The sequence below is a fragment of the Saimiri boliviensis genome, chromosome 2, assembly GCF_048565385.1.
Source record: "Saimiri boliviensis isolate mSaiBol1 chromosome 2, mSaiBol1.pri, whole genome shotgun sequence".
Lineage (NCBI taxonomy): Eukaryota > Metazoa > Chordata > Mammalia > Primates > Cebidae > Saimiri > Saimiri boliviensis.
In genome coordinates, this window is record NC_133450.1 from 172,039,277 (window position 1) to 172,060,844 (window position 21,568).

At 44.1% G+C, this 21,568-nt stretch overlaps 1 protein-coding gene across 4 annotated transcripts in view; it reads left to right on the forward strand.

The window, feature by feature from the left end:
- The window catches only part of ADAMTSL1 (ADAMTS like 1), a 982,413-nt gene extending 960,845 nt beyond the window's left edge, over nucleotides 1-21,568 (forward strand). For all 4 annotated transcript variants that reach the window (XM_074394894.1, XM_074394896.1, XM_074394895.1 and 1 more), the window contains 4 exons: nucleotides 2,397-2,604; nucleotides 16,517-16,626; nucleotides 17,402-17,622; nucleotides 19,110-21,568. In XM_074394894.1, the coding sequence (XP_074250995.1) occupies nucleotides 2,397-2,604; nucleotides 16,517-16,626; nucleotides 17,402-17,622; nucleotides 19,110-19,216 (646 nt within the window). In that variant the 3' untranslated portion in view covers nucleotides 19,217-21,568. The remainder of the gene's footprint in view (nucleotides 1-2,396; nucleotides 2,605-16,516; nucleotides 16,627-17,401; nucleotides 17,623-19,109) is intronic.

Here is a 21,568-nt window from a genome sequence, read left to right on the forward strand (position 1 = left end):
CTTCCTGTAGACATAAGCTTGTCAGGCCTCTCTGCCATGCTGAAAATAGCCCCACTAATGGCCATTCAGGCTTCCCAAGTGCCCAGTGGGGTCTGTTCAGGGAGCAAGAGCATCCCAGGGCCTGCAAGCCAAAGACCACCCCCCATCCTACAGCAGTCAACTGACTCTGAATTGTTCGTAGAAAAGAATGTCTTGTCTTTTCAATTGAAGGGCTGAGGAAACAGCGATTACTGGGCTTGGCCTGTCCTCCAAGTCTAACCTTAAATACCTGTGCTAATCAGTACTCCAGTTTAGTTGAGAAAATCTTTTCTTCTTCTTCTTCTTTTCTACAAAGGCCTGCATCTCACTCAAATTGGAATAAATCTGTTTCTGACAGTAGCCTCATACTTGCTGATGCTTCCAGAGGCTACGAGTTCCACTGTGCACCCCAGTCTCAGCAGTACTTAAATGGATAGTAGATGGGCTTGGAGTTGGCACTGGTGTGGTGCTCAGAGCCTGGGGGAGACTTGGCTCGGCCCTCAATGCCCCTTTACTCCCTATCTGTAGGACTTTTATACAGTACTGAGGCAACTGCTTTCTGTTTTGCCAGCTGAGTCGTAAAGAGCAGCTGAAACCAGGAGAGACTCAATGAAATATGAAACATGCTCATTAATATCAGCAGTTTGACTTGCTGACGGGAAGGTTTCCACAGGAATGATTAATGTCCTTTTATACCCTTCCTGAACTGTAACATAGCCTGGTCCTCTCCTTTCTCAAAGCCCCCACCTCAGCTCCTGAAAAACTGCTGAAACGTATATTTGGAAATAAAAGTCGATTGAAATGCAGGCCTGACATTCACCAGGGATATAAGGGGCTTGAAAACTGCCCTTGCCAAGCTGTGCAAATTGAAGAAGAGATCTTTGACATGCCAGGAACTTTTTGACTTGATTTGGTGATGGTCAGAGTCAATCAGCTTAATTTACTTCTGCAAATGAAATAATAATGGCTCTGTTTTCTTGGGTTTCAATGGCCCCAGGAGTTTTTAAACACCTCTTGCCTGCTTCCTAAGTGGCTCTGCTCCTGTGGGTTGGAAATCTGCATGCAGTCATCCGTCTACAAGGCAAAAGAGCAGGGAAGTTGCCACAAAACTAAATGAGTCACAGATCCAGATTTAGGAGGAATTTGCTCCCCTTTCCTGCTGCATGCCTCTCCTGAAAGCCAGATGTGGTGCCACTTGGCTAGGAAGTAGCCCTAGGTTCACCTTTGACCCGTTTTCCTGCCAGGCGTTTTGAACACTTAGTATCCTTCTTTGCATGTGAACTAATGTCACCCTGCTTGTCTCTTTGAACAGAACCAGGTAACCCTGCTGTGACCCAGGTGCCTGTTTTAACCATTTCGTTAGATAACTTTTCTCTATCACTAAAACCAGAGAGTGGGATTTTTTTGTTCTAGATGCCATGAGCAACAAGTCTTGCAATTCCCCCAAGCTGTCTCCTCCTTTCTGAGAATTATCACAGGGCGCACAAATGCAATGAGAAGCCCTGCATGGTTCTTTATGGACCAAGGATGTTCGCGGTTTACAGGCTGGCTTTGTGAGAAAATTCCGTCTGTCAGTCTCAATTTTGGAACCTAACATTCAGAGAACAACTATTCCTACCACATAGGCAGCCCTCTGAGAGGTAGGTGGAAGACGTATAGACTGCTGCAGAGAGGTGGGAGGAACTTCACATGTTTCTGAGGGACTGACCAAAGTGTACGGTGGGAAGCACGCTGAGCACCACTAGACACAACCTTGACCTCAGTGAGGCCCAGAAGGCTTTCTGGGTCAAGAGGTGGCACAAATTTGGATCTGATTTCCCTAGAAAAACTGTCCCTCCTCTGTCACATGCTTGGATCTCCTTTAGGAGGTACCAACACTGCAGTTCCAAAAAAAAACAAATTTATTCTCTTACCATGTTGAAGGCTGCAAGTCCAAAATCAAGGTAGCAGGAGGGTCACACCACCTCCAAATGTTCTAGGAGAGAACCCGCTTCTGGTGGCCCTAGGTGTTCCTTGGCTTGTGGCCACCTAAGTCCAACTTCAGCCTTCAGGGCCACATTGTCTCCTCCTCTTCTCTGTATGTAATCTCCCTCTGCTTTTCTCCGTAATAACACTTGTTACGGCAGGCATTTAGGGCCCAGCCAGATAATCCATAATTATGTCTGCAAAGAACTTTGCCAAGTAAGAGAACATTCACAGGCACTAGGGATGTGACACAGGTATCTTTTGGAGGACTTGGTTTTTTCCGCCTGCCTTTCCAAGTAAATACTGTGAAAAGAACCTTGGCCCCAAATCAGTGGCAAAAGCAGGGATGTGGGGGGGTCTCTTTTCCCCACGGCCTGACCCTTTAGAACTCTCCTGATACTTCCTTTCCCCAGGTGGATGGTGACCTCGTGGTCTGCCTGTACCCGGAGCTGTGGGGGAGGTGTCCAGACCCGCCGGGTGACCTGTCAGAAGCTGAAAGCCTCTGGGATCTCCACCCCTGTGTCCAATGACATGTGCACCCAGCTCGCCAAGCGGCCTGTGGATACCCAGGCCTGTAACCAGCAGCTGTGTGTGGAGTGGGCCTTCTCCAGCTGGGGCCAGGTGAGGAGCCAGGGAGGTTGTTATTTGAAAGCCGAGTCTAAAGGTGTGGACCCTGCCACAGTAGGAAGTAAAATGCTATCGCTGCCGCCACCTCCTTTCACGTTCTGATGGGCCAGGCAGAGCTTTTGTTGGTTGGCCAGTTGAGACACCCCAGAGCAGCAGGATTTTAATTCTTTGTGCAATTCTGTGAACCCATGTGATTAAATGTTTTTAGGCAGTTAACAAGTCAAAACGTTTTGCAATTGGCCATCTATACATGATTACATTCACGTCCTCCACTCCCACCTCCAGGTGTGTTCTTTGGAGAACAATTACTTGTGATTTTCTATTAACACGCTGTGGCCATCTTAATGAAAATCAAATGTTTTTGGCCATAGAATTCATGTTCCAACTCATAAGCCATTTCTGTCCCAGGTAAGTCAAGGCTACTGCTCACTGCTGGCCAATCAACATGCCTCACTGGAGACTCCTTTCTGGAGCCTCTAATTACCCCTCCTTATTTCCAGTGACATAATGTACGTGCTTCACAATCAAAGAGTCATGAGCCCCCATTACCCCCGTGCCTGGGGGAATATCATCTTTCCCTTACCTGGAAAAGCCCACTTCTCATAGCTCACATTCATCTCAAGACAGCTCTGCTTCCAGGCACCCGAGGCTTATTGGCAGTTTGTAAAATTACAATAGTAAACTGGTCTGGCTACACACGAGAGATGTTTCTGCACTGTGTCATCAAGGTCACTCAATGGGGGTGCATATAGTGCAGCAGTGATTATGTGTACTAACAGAGAAAAATATACAGGCCTTTATCCCTTTCTCCATTCCTTCCCCTCAAAAAATTCACCCTCCTTTTTTCTAAAACCCTTGAGGCCAGTATAGTTCCAGGTTTAATGTGAATCACCTGGGAATCTTATTAAAGATGCAAAGGCTAACATGGTAAGTCTGAGCTAGAACTTGGGATGCTGAATTTCTCAAAACTTCTGGTAACGTCAATGCTGCTAGCCCAAGGGTTACCCTTGAAAGAGTAGTAAGGCTTGAGGCATTATCAATTACAGGCCAATGCTTCATCTTACCATGCTGTTGATGTTTTTCTGCTGGTAACATTGTTGATACTGTGCTTCAAACTGTAGATGCTCCTCAGGCTTCCACATTCCACTCCTGTGAGAATGAAAATGATACTTCCTAACCAAAAAAAAATAAAAATCCTTTTGGAATAGTGTTATGCAAATGTTTTTTCTTCTACCTACCTTCATGAAGTCTGTGAAAACCATGCTGATTTTAGTCCAAGTAAAACTAAGACCACCTTCTTAGCTCCAACAATCTGACTTCCTATAATAATTCAACTTTCTTCTTTTAATCCAACATACATTTATGGGACACCTGTCTTAGGTGGAGAATGTGTCCCATATAAGCATGTGTGGAGAATGGAAGGGAAATGCAGCCCACAACATTTGCAGGAGAATGAGGTGACAGGATAGAAATGTGGCCTGGAAAGCAGGTGCAAGATCATAAAAAGATCTTCTATGCTGCACAAAAAATTTGGATTTTACTATAAGTGCAACTACAAAGATTTTTTAAGGAGTGGCACAGAGTTAGACTTTTAAGATTACTGTCTGGCCAGGCACAATGGCTCATGCCAGTAGTCTCAGCTAATCAGGAGGCTGAGGTGGAAGGATCACTTGAGAGGTCAAGGCTGTAGTGAGCTGTGATCATACCACTTTCACTACTCCAGCCTGAGTGACAGAGTAAAACCCTGTCTTAAAGGGGAAAAAAAAGGTGGGGTTGGGGGGGGTGGGGTGTGGTGTGTTCTTTGCAGTAAAGTAAAAGGACTAAAGAAAGAGAAGCCTAATCTAGGTGAGCAATTATAGTGACCAGAATTAAGGTATTGAGCAGTGCCAATGGAGAGAAATCCATTTCCTCTTTGTAAGTGTGATTCACATGGTTTTCATGATCCACTGGATATCAGGGATGAAGTCAAAATTTAGCTGGAGGTTCTGAATTGAACAACTAGACAGGAATACAGAAAAAAAGAGGATGGATTGGTGCTACCTGGAATTGTCTGGGACATGGTTAGTATGAGGTATCTAAGTAGAGATATTCATTAGGTAGTTGCACACATAGGTGTGGAACTTAAAAGAGAGCTGTACTAAACACTATCAATTCAAAAGTCATTAGTATACAAGTGGTGGCTAAGAATCATAGATGATATCACCCAGAGAGAGGGAAAGGTTCAAATTAAGAAAAGGCACAGGACAGAACCCAGGGTAACACAACACTGATTAAACTGTGGGAAGAAGAGGGAAAAAGATGAACCTATTGAGTAGGAAAATTCAGAGACCAGTGGAGGAGCTTTATCCAGAAGGAAGGAAATTAATAGTATCAAAATACATCCAGCAGAATAAACAAGATCCAAAATAAGCATTGGCCTATTTTGTACACACAGTGCAGGTCTGAACTTGACTGAGGCAGTCACTGGTAACTTTGTGAATGGCAGTTTCAGCATGAAAGTAGGCACCGAAATTAAACCAGCAATAGATTTAGGTACAAAGAAGAGTGGAAGAAGGAAGTAATTCCAGGGACACATTAATCCTTCAAGAACTCCCTGTGTAGTCAAGGGACATCAGCAAAATGGCAGATTAGGAAACTCCAAGTCCATGTTCCTTTATGTAAGCATCAAGAAAACTGGAACCTGGCTAAACTAACCTTGTAAGTGCTCTGGAAAACAGCCCAAGTCCCACAGCAACCAAGCAAACAGCCAATAAAGAAAAAGCCATCTTTAAAATGATAGGAAATTTCCTGGTATTTTCATTCATCCTTGACCCACTGCCCCATGTGGCATGGTTTCGATCTTGACAAGGTGACAGTCACTACTTGTGAAATCTGCACAAGGACTACAGACCTGCAGACACCTGGGAAAAGAGATTGTGGGTGGAGCCATAAAACTGACCCTCTAGACACTCAAAAGCAGCTATGTATATGGAGAAGGCCCATACCAACCACATAAAAGATCTGAGAAGACCTTACATTTTCACCTCAGACTGATTACTATGCTCAGAGTATACCCAGCTAATCAGTGATGGACTGCCCCATCCCAGAGCCAGTCTACAGAGACTAGGAGAGATGGCTGCTTTTCAAATGCCCGATTTTCAATAATAAAATCACAAGCCTTACAAAGAAATGCAAAAATATGGGCCATTTAAAGGAAGAAAGTAAACAGGCATTGAACATAAAAGACAAATACTTTAAAACAACTGTCTTAAATATGATTATAGAACTAAAGGCAAACAAAGGACAAATTATAAAAAGGACTCCAACAGAAATTTGGGGGCTGAAAATACTATAACTAACTGAATTGAAAAATTTACTGGCAGGATTCAACACCAGATTTTGCAGGCAGCACAAAGAATCTTCAAACCTGAAGATAGGCCAATCAAAATTATTGAGTCTGAGAAGAAAAACAGTGAAGAAAATAAACAGAGCCTAAAATATTTGTGAGACACTTTAAAGTGGACCAACATGTATATATTGTGAGAGTCTCAGAAGAAGAGAGAAAAGAGTTTAAAGATTTGCAGAAATAATGACCAAAATCTTTCCAAATTTGATGAATACGTGAATCTACAAATCCAAGAAGCTAAACAAACTCCAAGTTGAAAAATCCAAAAGGACCCACACTAAGACACATTAAATCTTAAATAAGAAACAAAGGAAATCCTGAAAGCAGCAAGAAAAGCAACTCATTGTATGCAAGAAATTCTCAGTAATATTATAAACTGGTTTCTTAGCAGAAACCTTGCAGGACAGAAGGCAGTGGAATTATATAAAGTGCAGAAAGAAGGGGAGGGGCCAAAATGGCTGATTAGAAGCAGCTACAGTCCACAGCTCTCACAAGGAGGAATGAAAATGGTGAGTGAATTTGGAACCTTCATCTGAAATATCCAGGTTCTCTCATTGGGACTGACTAGGCAATCACTTGACCCATGGAGAATGAAGAAAAGCTGGGTAGGCACTGTCCCGCCTGCGAGCAGCATGGAGCCAAAGGAACCTTGATCCCCAGCCAAGGGAAGTGGTAAGTGATTGTGTGACCCCACCCAGGAAACCACCCTTCTCCTGTGGATCTTTGTAACCCATGGATCAGGAGATCCCCTAGTGAGCCAATGTAATCAAGACACACAGCTGTGCAGAGTCCCAGCAAAGCAGTCACTCAGGCTCACACAGAAACCCAGGAGTTTTTCAGACTCCATCCCTAGGACTCCTGGCAGCCAAGCAGCATCATTCTGCAGGCCCCACTTCCACAGCACCTCACAAGTTAAGACTCACAGGCCTGGAATTCCCGCTGGCCCATGTAGCAGGCTAGAGACTTCCTGAGACAGATGAGTTCCCAGGGGGAGGGGTGGCCACCATTTCTGTGGTTAGGTTAACTCAGCTGTTGTAGCCTGCTAGCTTCAGTGAATCCAGGCAGCCCAGCTGAGGAGAAGTCCAAACAAACCCAGCACAGCTGCTGTGCCAGCTTGTGGCCAGACTGCTACTTTAAGTGGGACCCTGATCTGTCCCATGTTAGTTGGTGGGGCCTCCCTGAAGGAATTTCAGCAACTCCAGCTAGGGTTATATAGACAAATCTCTGATCTCTTCCTGGGACAGAGCTCCTTTGGGGAGGGGCAGTCACAGTCTCTGCAGTTCAGTTGGCTCAGCCTGTCCAGGCAGTCTGGGCAAGGAAGTGTTCTCCCCAACACAGCACAGCTGATCTACCAAAAAAACTGATTAAGTGGGTTCCTGATCCCATCCCTCCTTACTGGGTGAGACCTCCCAACAGGGGTCTCCAGACACCTCCTATAGGAGTATCTGGGCCAGCAACAAGTCAGTACTCATCTGGGATGGAGCTCCCAGAGGAGAGGACAGGCTGTCATCTTTGCTGTTTTGGAGACTTCACTGGTGATACCTCCAGGTAAGGGGAAAACCCAGGCAACTAGGGCCTAGAGCTACACCTCAGCAGCCCTACAGAAGAGTGGCCTGACAAACAGAAAGCAGTAATAACAACATCAACAACAAAGACCCCACAAAATCTCCATTCATAGGGCAGCAACCTCAAAGATCAAAGGACAAGAAAGAATCAACAAAGACGCTGAAAACTCAAAGTCAGAGTGCCTCTTCTCCTCCACATGCACACAACACTTCTCCAGCAAGGACACAGAACTCGGCTGAGGCTGAGATGGTTGAATTGACAGAAATAAATAAGCTCCAAAAGGTGGGTAATAACAAACTTCACTGAGCTAAAGGAGCGTGTTGTAACCCAATGCAAAGAAGCCAAGAATCACGATAAAGCAATAGAGGAGCTGGTAACCAGAATAGCCAGTTTAGAGGAGGAGCCTAATGACCTGATGGAGCTGAAAAACACAACATGAGAAAGTCACAATGTAGTCGTAAGTATCAGCAGCAGAACAGACCAAACAGAAGAAAGAAACTCAGAGCTTGAAGACTATTTTTCTGAAATAAGACAGGCAGATAAGAATAGAAAAAAAAATAAAAAGGAACAAACAAGACATCTGAGAAATATGGGACTATGTAAAAAGACCAAACCTATGACTGATTGGGGTACTTGAAAGAGACAGGGAGAACAGAAACAAGTTGTTGGAAGATCCATCCAAATCTTATCCACCATGATCAAGTTAGCTTAATCCCTGGGATGCAAGGTTGGTTCAGCATGTAGACATCAATAAATGCCATTCATCACATAAAAAGAACTAAAGACAAAAAACACAATTATCTCAATAGACACAGGAAAGGCTTCTGATAAAATTCAATATCCCTTCATGTTAAAGACTCTCAAATGTATGTATAGAAGGAACATACCTCAAAATAATCAGAGCCACATATGACAAATTGACAGTATTTTACTAAATGGGAAATGTTGAAAGCATTCCCCTTGAAAACCAGCACAAGACAAGGATGCCCTCTTTCACCATCTTATTCAATACAGCATTGGAAGTTATGGCCAGGGCAATCAGGAAAGAGAAAGAAATAAAGCATATTCAAATAGGAAGAGAGGAAGTCAGATTATCTTTGTTTGCAGATGACATGACCCTTTATCTATAAAACTCCATCATCTCAGTCCAAAAGCTTCTTAAGCCAATAAGCAACTTCAGCAAAGTCCCAGCATACAAAATTAATGTGCAAAAATTGTTGGCATTCCTGTACACCAAGAACAGGCAAGCCAAGAGCCAAATCATAAACTCCCATTCACAATTGCTATGAAGAGAATAAAATACCTAGGAATACAGCTAACAAGGAAGTGAGGGACCTCTTCAAGGAGAACTACAAACCACTACTCAGGGAAATTGGAGAGGACACAAACAATTGGAGAAACATTGCATGTTCATGGATAGGAAGAATCAATATCATGAAAATGGCCATACTGCTGGAAGGAGTTTATAGATTCAATGCTATTCTTATTAAACTACCATTGACATTTGTCACAGAATTAGAAAAAACTACTTTAAAATTCCTGTGGAACAAAAAAAGAGCCTGAATAGCCAAGACAATCATAAGCAAAAAGAACAAAGTTGGGGAGGCATCATGCTACCTGACTTCAAACTATATTACAGTAACTAAAACTGTATGGTCCTGGCATAATAATAGACATACAGACTAATGAAACAGAGAACTCAGAAATAAGACCACGTACCTACAACCGTCTGATCTTTGACAAACCTGACAAAAACAAGCAACGGAGAAAGGACTCCCTATTTAATAAATGGTGCTGGGATAAATGGCTTGCTGTATGCAAAAAACTGATACTGGATCCCTTCTGTATACCTTATACAAAAATTAACTCAACATGAATTAAAGACTTAAATGTAAAACCCCAAACTCTAAAAACCCTAGAAGAAAATTCTAGGCAATATCATTTAGAACCTAGGCACAGGCAAAGATTTCATGACGTAGATGTCAAAAGCAATTGCAACAAAAGCAAAAATTGACAAATGGGTTCTAATTAAAGAGTTTCTGCACAGCAAAAGAAACTATCATCACAGTGAACAAACAACCTACAAAATGGGAGAAAACTTTTGCCATCTATCCATCCAACAAAGGTCTAATATCCAGAGTCTACAAGGAACTTAAATTTACAAGAAAAATACAACCCTATTAAAAAGTGGGCAAAGGACATGAACAGACAGTTCCCCAAAGAAGACATTCATGTGGCCCACAATCAATGAAAAAAAAAAGCTCAACATCACTGATCATTAGAGAAATGCAAATCAAAACCACAATGAGATAATATCTCATGCCTATCAGAATGGCGATTATGAAGAAGAGATGCTGGCAAGTTTGCAGAGAAAAAGGAATGCTTTTACACTGTTGCTGGGATATAAATTAGTTCAACCATTGTGGAAGACAGTGTGCTAATTCCTCAAAGATCTAGAGGCAGAAATATCATTTGACCCAGCAGTCCCATTACTGGGTATATTCCCAAAGGAATATAAATCATTCTGCTATGAATGATTTATATACATACACATGCACATGTATATTTACTGCAGCACTATTCACAATAGCAAAGGCATGGAATCAACCCAAAAGCCCATCAAGGATAGACAGAATAAAGAAAATGTGGTACATGTAAACCATGCAACCATAATATTATGCAGCCATAGAAAGGAACAAGATCATGTCCTTTGCAAGGACATGGATAGAGCTGAAACCTGTTACCTTCAGCAAACTAACCCAGGAACATTAAACCAAACACTGTGTATTTCCACTTGTAAGTGGGAGGTAAGAACACATGGACACATTAGGGGAAACAACACATACTCAGGCCTGTTGGGGGCAGAGGGAGGGAGAGCATCAAGACAAATAGCTAAAAGATGCTGGGCTTAATACCTAGGTGATGGGATGGTCTGTGCTGCAAACCACACGCTTACCTATGTCACAAACCTGCACATCCTGCAAATGTACCCCAGAACTTGAAAAAAAAAAGAAAAAAGAAAAAGAAAGAAATATCAAAGACTTGGTAATGTAAAAATGTAAGAATAGCCCAAAAAAAAGTCTAGTGCCTCCCTCCCCTCTCTCACCATGTGACACATCAGTTCCTCTTGCCTTCCTCCATGATTGTAAGCTTCTTAAGGCCTCGCCAGAAGCAGTTGCTGGCACCATGCTTCTTGTATTGCCTGTAGAACCATAAGCCAAATAGTTTTTTTTATAAACTAAGAAAAAAAATTATAAAATGCAGAAAGAAAAAACTATCAACCATGAATTATCTGGCTAAAGTGTCCTTCAAAAGTGAGGGGGAAATTATGACATTCCAAGATAAAAGCTAGGGAGTTTGTTAACTCCAAGCCACATGAACATATACTCTCCAATAAAGATAAATAGTTGGGCACATATTAAAACCAGGTTTTTTTTCATAGTTCCACTTTTTATTTTCTGTAAGATTTAAAAGAAATGCATAAAAATTATAAATCTGTTAGTGGATATACAGCATATAGATAAAATTTTCACACCAATAATGTAAAATAGGGATGGGAAACAGATGTATGCATGTAGAGTTTTGTATGAAATTGATATCAATTCTAATTAGATTGTTAGAACTTTGAGATACGATATTCAATCCCCATGTTAACAACAAAGAAAAGATATATAAATAGTCAAAGGAAAATGAGAAAGGAACAAAATTTGTCACTACAAAAAAGCAACTAATCACAAAAGACAACATAAGTGGAGGGAATGATGGGGGGGGAAGCTCTAATGTGCATAAAAACAAATAATAAAATGGCAAAAGTAGGTTCTTCCCTATCAGTAATTACTTTAAAGAAATTAAACCCCCAAAGGCATATATTGGCCTAGTAGATGTTAAAAAGAAAAAAGGCATAATTCAACTCTGTGCTGTCTACAAAAGACTTGCTTGAAATCTAAAGAAAAAAATAGATTGAAAGTGAAGGAATGGAAAAAGATATTCCATGTAAATAAAAACCAAAAGCTGAGGTAGCTATACTAAATCAAACAACATAGACTATATAATGACAAAAAAGTCAATATACCAAGAACATATAACAGTTATAAACATGCATGCACCAAACATCAGAGCCCCAAAGCACATTAATGAAACACTGACAGAATTGAAGAGAGAAATAATTAGTTCTATAATGGAAACTGCAGAAACCCACTTTCAACAACAGATAGGACAACTAAACAAAAGATCAGTAAAGAAACAGAGTAATGGAGCAATACTATAAACCAGTTGGAGTAACAGACGTACAGAACACTTGTTTTTCTCAAATGCATATGAAAAAACATCCAAAAAAGACTATGTTATGCCAGTCTTTTGTTTCTACCTCCCAGATTGGGCCTGTTAAAAACTCAGCCTCAGTAAGTCTTGCCATTGACTTTAGGGACTCAGTTTCTCCCCAGGGTGGATGGGGTAAATGGTGCCTTCAAGAGGCTTCATGAAACATACTAGAAGGATATTGGCCATTCTATTCTGGCAAGGCTGAGTAGAAGATCCTACCCCAATTTCTTACAGGAGTATAGGCCTGTCTAACATGAACTCTATGGGCAGAGCTACCCCTTACTTACTATTCCAGATCTGTGGTCACTTTGTGGGATCTGCCCCTCCCAGCTTCAGTACCTAAATCCTCTCCAGCTAGAACAGTAGGGATAAGTACCCAAAAGCCCAGCCAGCCCCATCAGGACTCTTGTGAAAAGAGAGGATATGTTCACACCTGGCTTCATTATTTTCCCTGCCAGGGGTTTTAGGTCACTTCCCCTCTCAGAGCTACTTGGGCCACAGCTCCTGCTCCAGCTCCACAGCCATTCTGGCCTTGGCATCTAGACCTTGATGCCAGTAGGCTCAACTAGGGACTGAGTGGAAGCAGCTGAGTATAGTGAGAGAAACCTGTGCCCCTGATCCCAGTTTACTCAACCCTCTCAAGTCTCCCAAATCCCTTTCTCGTCACTCCCCTCCAAAGTGGTGACTGGGCCCTGCCTCTGTTTGACAAACCTCTAACCCAGGTCTTGACACCAGAAGTTCTGCCTCTTGGAGGTGTAAACCAGAGAGCTGCTGGGGATTCTGGCCTAGTCCCTTCCACACCCCATCCCTTGCTCTCAACCCAGGAGCATCCACCTCCTTCTCTGTCTCATGTGTGCTCTTCTACTTTCTACAGTATTATGTATTCCAGTGATATCTAAATAATGATTTCTGCCTTCTTTGCTAATACACCATTAGAAGATATTAGTCTTGGGGCAGGATCATTTTGGCCTCATTCCTTTACCACCCCCATACCTGGAAAGCATATATTATATTACAAAATGACATTTTGCCAAAAATATTAATATAAGAAGCTTTCAGTATTAGTGATGTCATCTGTCACTATAGGTCATACAATCCATTCTTAAAGTACTTGTTATTTGTTTTTATTATTCCTGTTTGTCTTCTCCCCAGGGTTCAGTCCCCAGGGGGCCATCCTGTCCCACCACGCAGTGCCCCTAGCTTAGAGCCTCCCTCAATTCCCCCTGCCCACCACCCCCACTCTGTGCCTGACCTTGTGGAGTCTTGTGTGCATTGCTGTGAATTATATTGACACTCACTTGGTGATATGCCCTATATTGGCTAAATTCAAACCTGGAATTGTGGGGCAATCTATTAATAGCTGCCTTAAGGTCAGTAACTTACCCTTAGGGAGGCTGGGGAGAAAGGTTAGATTTTGTACTCAGGGTTTTTTTGTGTACTTTTTGGGTTTTTTAAAAATTGTTTTTGGAGGGGTTTATGCTCAATCCATGTTCTATTTCAATGCCAATAAATGTAGGAAGACTTCAAAAAAAATGCTTACTACATTTTATAAGAATAAATTTATACAGAATATCTTTTCCAACCACAGTGAAGGAAACTAGAAGTCAACAGCAAAAAGAAAATTGGAAAATTCACAAATATGTGGAAATCAAGACACAAACAGCAGCATATCAGCCAGAAAAGAAATGACAAGGAAAATTAGAAAATACCTTATAACAAATGCAAACAAAACCACAATATAACAAAATGTATGGAGCATAGTGAAAAAAAGTGCTAAAAGATAACATTAAAAAAAAGACTTCTAATCAACAACTTTACATATTAAAAATTTACAGAAAATAAACAAAACCTAAAGCTAGCAGAAGGAAGAGGATAATAAAAATTAGAGAATAGTAAAGAAAACTCAGCAAAACCAAATTAAATTCTTCAAAAAGATTGACCAAAATAGACAGACTTCTAGCTATACTGGTAAAGCAAAAAAGAGAGAAGACTCAAAATCCTAAAATCTGTAATGAAAATGGAGACATTACTACCAGTCTTACAGAAATAAAAAGGATTGGCTGGGCAGGGTGACTGATACCTGTAATCTCAACACTTTGGGAGTCTGAAGCAAGTGGACCACTTGAAGTCAGGAGTTGAGACCAGCCTAGTCGACCATGGCAAAACCCTGTTTCTACTAAGAATACCAAAATTAGCCAGTTATAGTGGTGGGTGCCTGTAGTCCCAGCTACTTGGGTGGCTGAGAGTCAGGAATTGCTTGAATCCGGGAGGTGGAGGTTGCAATGAGCAGAGATCACACCACTGCACTCCAAGACTCTGTCTCAAAACAAAACAAGAAAAAAGAAAACAAGTGTTAATCAAAAGTAGAATGGAAAATTAAATCATAGTATGTTCATGAAATAAAGTGCTATATATCAATAAAAATGAACAAACTTCAGTTACATACATAATATATAGTAAGAAAACACCAGATTCAAAACAAACATGAAATATGATTCATTTATGTAAATTTCAAGAACGGGCATAAACTAAACTATTTTAAAAGTTAAGTCTCAGTGGTTACATGTGGCAAAGAGGAAATAGAGTAGGCACAGAGTAGGTCTCTGAGTTACTGACATGTTTTATTTCTTCATATGTATACAGTACTAGCTACATAATTTGTGGGGCCCAGGGCAAAATGAAAATGTGGGGCTGCTTGTTCAAAAAGTTTAATGAATGTCAAAGTTGTAGAGCATCAAACCAACTAGTTTTTTTCTGAGGGTGTAGGGACATCCATGCAGCTAGCTTTGCTTCTATACAGTTGTCCCTGGGTCTCCACAGGTGAATGGTGTCAGGAGCAGTCAATCTCACAGAACCTGCATATACAAAAATTCAGCCCTCCATATACATGGGATTCACATCCAAGACCTTGGGTTGAAAAAAAAAAAAAAAACATGTATAAGTGGTTCAAACCTATATTGTTTGAAGGTCAACTATACTCACTTTATAACTCACTGAGATGTACTTCATGTTTTAATCACTTTTTTTTTTTAAACTAGAGACAGAGTCTCCCTATGTCAGGCTGGAGTGCAGCAGCTGTTCACAGGCGTTATCATGGTGCACTATTGCCTCAAATTCCTGGGCTCAAGCAATACTCCTGCCTCAGCCTTCTGCATAGCTGGGACTACTGGCATGGACCACCACACCTGGCTATTTAACGGTTTTCTGTATGTCACAATAAAATGTTACGTTTTAGCCTGGTACAGTGGCTTACCCCTGTAATCCCAGCACTTTAGGAGGCCAAGGCAGGTGGCCTGAGGCCAAGAGTTCAAGACCAACCTGACCGACACGGCAAAACCCCATCTCTACTAAAAATAGAAGAATTAGCTAGGTGTGGTGGCACACTCCTGCAGTCCCAGCTACTCGGGAGGCTGAGACAGGATAATCGCTTAAATCTGAGAGGCAGAGGTTACAGTGAGCTGAAATTGCGCCACCACACTCCAGCCTGGGCAACAGAAAGAGACCCTGCCAAAAAAAAAAAAAAAAAAAAAAAAAAAAAAAAGGTACATTTTATTATGTGTATTTTATAATTAAAAAACAAACCCAGTTATTGGTGTTAAGGGGGCTTTTTCTTTACATTTACCTCAACTCCCCCATGTATTTGTGAATAATAGTGTCAAACTGGGCCCTTCAGAGCCCAGATTGGCCATAACTGGCCTTGGGCACAGCTGTCTGGCCCAGGAGAGCTACTTTTACCTTGAATCCTGCTCTTTCAGTGGTTCTTAACCTTTGAGGTCACATATCCCATTGAGTACTTGATGAAAGCTAGAGGGAACCTCTTTCTAGAAAAAAGTCAATAAACACAAAACTTGTGCTTATACTGTTAAGGATTAACACCCCAGCACCACCCCCAGTGGAACCCTAGGGATCCAAAGACCCCCAAGTTAAGAGCCTTTGTTCTAAAGTGACCTCCGTGAGATGGCTGTCCTCTTGTCCTACTAAAATAGCAGATGTTGGCTAAAGGCCTGCTGCTTTTGTATTTTACAGACCACTGTTGCTAGGTGTATTTACTGTGATAGGGTCAAGCGCCACCAACTCTGGGCAAAGTTTAACAATCTCCATGAGCACATAGCAAGAGAATACGAGGCGGGACTCTGCATACCTAAGTCTGCTCTCTGTTCAATCATCCCAGGTTTGACCTGCAGAAAATGAAGCCAGGGGAAGAAAGGATGGAGTTGGTTATTTGGATGACTTTAGCAAGAAAACAATAAACCAGACTACCCTCTCTGCACTGAAGGGGTGGAGCTATTTAGGGGTCTTCAGTTCTAAAGTCTACCGCCACATTCCTAGCATATTATGCCAAAATACCATTTACGTGGTTAATCTGAGAGGGGCTTGACTTTGTCTTACTGATTCTACGCTACCATTAGCCATTTGCTGGCAGAATGCCCACACACCACAGGAAAGCTAACTATCCCATAAAGAAAACATTATCAGTGAATATCTTTTAGTTAGCCCAAAGAGGGGAAAGACGAATGATCTGAGAGCCTCCAACAACACCTACACAAGGATCTTGCATCCCATGCAGCCCAAGCATTGTGGCCTCCACCCTTGATTTGACTAATGTCTTGTGTGTTACCTTTTTCTGCTTTCCAGTGCAGTGGGCCTTGCATCGGGCCTCACCTAGCTGTGCAACACAGACAAGTCTTCTGCCAGACACGGGATGGCATCGCCTTACCATCAGAGCAGTGCAGCGCCCTTCCAAGGTAAGAGAAAGCCCTGAACCTCCTTTCCCCAGACCCGTGTCAACAGCATGGAAAGATGGCGGTGAGCAAATGTTTCTCCTCTGCTTTCCACAGTCCCAGGCCCTGCCCTCTCACCTCCATTCACCCCAAGGCACTGGCCTCCCCAGAGGCAGATGACTCAGTGTTGGTCTTGTGCTTACCTAATGGGCTAGGCTGGGCTTTTCTCTCTTAGGGATGAAGAGTGCAAAGGTGTTATTCTTCTGAGAGAGGCCTCATACCTTGAGAGACCCGCACTAGCCCCAGGGTGGTCAGGAAGTGAGGTCTACACAGCGGCCACCAAGTGTCAAGGACTCCTGCCCCTCACTCTTGTTGACCTCCCACTAGAAGTTAGGCTAGGCTGAGTGGCCTTGCTCCTGAGTCTCAACCTACCATTCCTCTCCAGGCCCCATCCCTGTAACACTTCCTTATAGATGTCCCCCTGAGGAACAGGGGCTCACCACCCCCACCTCCGAGCCCAGCCTCTGCCAGTCTGCACACTGGGGAGAGCTCATTCTTGAGTCATGCAGTAAGATCCATATTCATTACAGAGAAGAGCAGATGGAGGCTCAGTAGGAAGAAATAGCCTTCTTGAGGTCATATGGCCATTTAATAACACAGGTCAGAACCCAGGTCTGGTAACGCTGGAAGTACTTGAGGAATGGACTGACATTTCTGGGTTTGTAGCACTGTTTTCACATCTGCCCCAGATTTAGCCCCCATAGAAGCAAATCTTAACCCTGCCCCAATCCTCCTGCAGGCCCGTGAGCACCCAAAACTGCTGGTCCGAGGCCTGCAGCGTCCACTGGAGGGTCAGCCTGTGGACCCTGTGCACAGCTACCTGCGGCAACTACGGCTTCCAGTCCCGGCGTGTGGAGTGTGTGCATGCCCGCACCAACAAGGCAGTGCCTGAGCACCTGTGCTCCTGGGGGCCCCGGCCCGCCAACTGGCAGCGCTGCAACATCACCCCATGTGAAAACAGTATGTTCCAACCCCAAATAACCTTCTGCAAATCCCCCACAGGGCATCTGGTGCAGACAGCGGTCCCTGGGACCGACCCTCAGCGTAGGGCATGGGGTCAGTTTCTCCAGGGATTGTGAGCTGGTGGTAGAGTTGAGCATTTTCAGTGGGGTGCATGGGTGTGTGCAGAAATGTGTGTATAGGCATGGCAGGATGTGCCCCAAGGGCTTCCACGATCTCCATCCTGGCCCTGAGAAAGTCAGGTGCTGTTGACCAAGTCCTGGAGGAAATCAGCCTCCAGCTCCCCTGCTATCGGTCTGGCTGGTGGCCACAGGCGTTGACTAAGCAACAACTCTCAGGGGCCAGACTGCTAAACAGAAAGCACTGTTAACACTGAAGGAGCACAGAGTGCCTCCCGCGCAGCCAGCCAGCTCTGCGCCCATCACAGCTTCTCATCCAACATAGACCTGCTGGCCGCCTCCCTCCTAGCCCCACGGGCATCCACTAGAACTTTCCAGGAGCCCCCAGCCTTGGGATTTGATACTGACTTCACTCCCTCCTCCTCATCCCCATACCGTCATTTGTATTCCAGTTGGGAAGGAGTCTATTTTTTTTTTTCTTTCTCTGTACCCAAATTGGAGGTACTTACCCATCAGAAAGAAGGCATAGAAAGTAAAAACCTAATGTAGCCATGCAGTTTCCTCCCAAACCGGGCCTCAATGAGAAGTTCCCAACACTAAGGCAGATGCCATGGAGGCCAATGGCCCACTTCCTTCGGGGGTGGATGATGCCTGCACTCTGGGGTAGTGCTAACCCATGCTTGTGTCAGTGCCTCAGCGTGCTCAGAGAGAACCAGTATTCAACGCATTCAGTTAAGACTTACCAAACCAAGTCAGCACAGTATATAAGACCATCTAGTCTGTGCCAGTACTGAACCAGAATGACCTGGGGCTGTGCTTAAGGCATGGTGGGCAGAAGGAGGGAGGGAGTGGAGGGCACGTCAAATTAATAAAGCTTAACAGAGGAAATGGGTCCAAGTGCCTGGGGATGGGGGCATCCAACGTAAGCCTCGCTTACACCGTCCTGCAAAGTGGGGCAGAATGCAGTCCTGGGAACCATCTTGAGGAGGAGAGTCATTTACTTAAAATGCTAGAACCCATGGGAAAAGGCAAGTTTGCCTAGGAGGTGAGACGATCTCCTAGGACAGGGAGAGAACAGGCACCTTCAGGAAGTAGAGAGAGCTACAGAAAAGCAGCAGACAGCCCAGAGAGGGGCCCCATCATTCAGCCAGACTGCCGCAGGCTGGTGCCACCGCCACTGCTGGCAGCCTTGGGGAGCAGGCGGCTGAGCTCTGTTAGAGTGAGGCTGGAGAAGAGCGGCCCAGCCAGACCCCAGGATGTACCCTAGCGGCTGAAACACCTGGCTGCACATCACAGTGGCTGAATTTCTTAGCCTCCGTTTCACATCTCTTTTCTGTCCCTTTTCCCTACCCTGTCCTCCTTTCCCAGTGGAGTGCAGAGACACCACCAGGTACTGTGAGAAGGTGAAACAGCTGAAACTCTGCCAACTCAGCCAGTTTAAATCTCGCTGCTGTGGAACTTGCGGCAAAGCATGAAGACAGGGCAGGGGGAAGAACTCCACCCTGGCCACACGAAGGACTCACGCAACCACCTTGGACAGAACCTAAGCTTTCTTCATTTTATTTATTTATTTCCCCTCCCCACCCCACACACACCCTTCCAACCTCCTCCACCCTCAAGCATGAGGATGTCCACATGTTTTCTCTTTCAATTAGCTGGAGGACAGGATGTTGGGAGAGGAGAGGACAGATGTCTAAAGGAGGTTGCAGAGCAGGCCAGGCAGACAGCGGGAGCTCCCTTGAAGAGCTTCCTCCCTCCCAAACCTGGGTCTCAGACCCAGGAAAAGGCAGAAACAGCCCCTGGGGACAGCAGGGATCCAGATGTTTGTAGCCTGATGATGCAAACATTGGACAAACACCTGTGTCTTTCCTAGAAGCGCACTATCAGAAATGCAGGAGTATGCACTCCTTTGTCTCCTCTTTCTCCATCTGTCCCTTTAGTCATGGTTAGGACAAATGAGGACAGGAAGGGGACACCACGCAGAGGCAGAAACTAGCCCAGAACTCAGTTGTTCGGGTAGTGGGGTGCAGAGAGAGAACTCAAATCACTGATAGGGAGAGGTAAAAAAGGAATCAATCAGAGCAGGCTTAAGGCTCACAATGTTGCAGAAATAAATAAGGGAGGGGAGGGAAGGGACAGGAGCAAACAGGTGAGCAGAGGTGTCCAGGCTGCATGAGGCTCACAGAGAGGCTCTGATCCCATGCCTGCACGCATGCTCTGAGCCCTGTTGGCCACGACAGAGCACCGCGCCGCATAGGAGTCCCCACTCCCCAGGCTATCAGAGTCAACGCCCTGCCTGTGCTGCTGCGGCAAAGCCAGCGAGAGGCGCATCTGGCCATGCAGTAAGGCCACACTGGCACCTGTTTATCTAAATTAGGAGTCCCCCAGCCCTGCACTAACTGCTGCTGTGGGCCAGGGCCATTTTAAGCATGAATGGGCCAGGCTTTCTGCCTTCTAGGACTTTTGCTGCTCCACTAAAGGGCCAGGGACAAGGCTCAATTTGTCAACATCAACCCATTAACTAATTACTTTGCCAGAGGGTATCTGCCAGGCTTTCAGGTTGTAGCAGCCTCTTCATTCCACAGCTGGCCAGGGACCGGGGTGGGATGGTGAGTTTATGAATGCCTGCAATACGCCCTCCCTCTCCCATCTACCACCCTGGGGTCTGCAGGCCTTCCCACAGCACAGTGAGACCTGCTGCGTGAAGTATTTATCTAGCAAGGCAGGGCAGGGGAGGCAGCACCCTGGCAAAGCAGCTCATACACTGCAGCCACCTCCTCAGCTGTGGTGAGGCAGCTGGAGCAAAGTCAAGCAGCAAAATGAACACTCTGGGACTCCTTGGCAAAATACTCATTAAGCCGAGCAGCTTTGGCCAAGTAATTTTTGCCTCCTTCCCGACTAGTGGCCTCAGTTTAGGACCAAGGGTGGCCAGAGTCACTTACCCTCAGATAAGCCTCCCCTCATGAAATGCCATTCACCCCGGGGCTTGACATTAGGGCTGCATTTTCCAGCCAGCCTGGAAGTAAAATTTGAGGGGAAGACAGTATTAATCTGTGTTCCCCCCAACCCCAGTGAGCTGTGGACAGTTAAGTTGGGTCTCTTTCTTCCTCACCACAAAAATAGGCTCTAAGAAATCATGTTACTAAAAATCAGTGTCATGTCTGTTTAAAATAAAAGAGAATGTTTTCTATGTCTGTATATCTTTTGTGAATATTAGGATTTCTTGTATTAAAAGGTGTAATATTAATAATTGTACATTGTCATCCAGAAAACTCTTGGGGGGACTTTATTAACTTTCTGCAGTTGTGTTCCTGTAAACTTGGTAGTGATTCTATTTTTTCCTATTTTTTAATAGAACCTGGTGTTTAACTCTGGATCCATTCACTGTGTAAAGGATGTTTTGTAAAAACTAATATGGGATGCTTTGGCAGTAAAAGGGGATTTATTTGTGGCACAATAGTTCATGAAATGATGAAGACAAATTCCATACTACTACTAATGTGGTTAATTATTTCTAGTTCAATAGCGACTAAAAATCAGTGGTCACTATTTACATTTCCTAACAGCAAGCAGCCTCCAGCTCCCTGTTGGGTTGGAGCAGCTGGCAGTGGGTCTCAGTGAGCTGGCAGAGCCTAGGTTTGGGTGGGAAACAGAGTGCTCCTTGCATGAGATGAATGTACATTTAATGTTTGTTCTGTGAATTACAACTCAGCAGCACCACAAGACTCTGAAGGCTGCTGGCTAATGTGGAAGGAGGCACTTTCTCCTCTAAAACACAAAACTGTATTTATATTTTTTGTACAGATAATACAGCTTATTTATTTAAA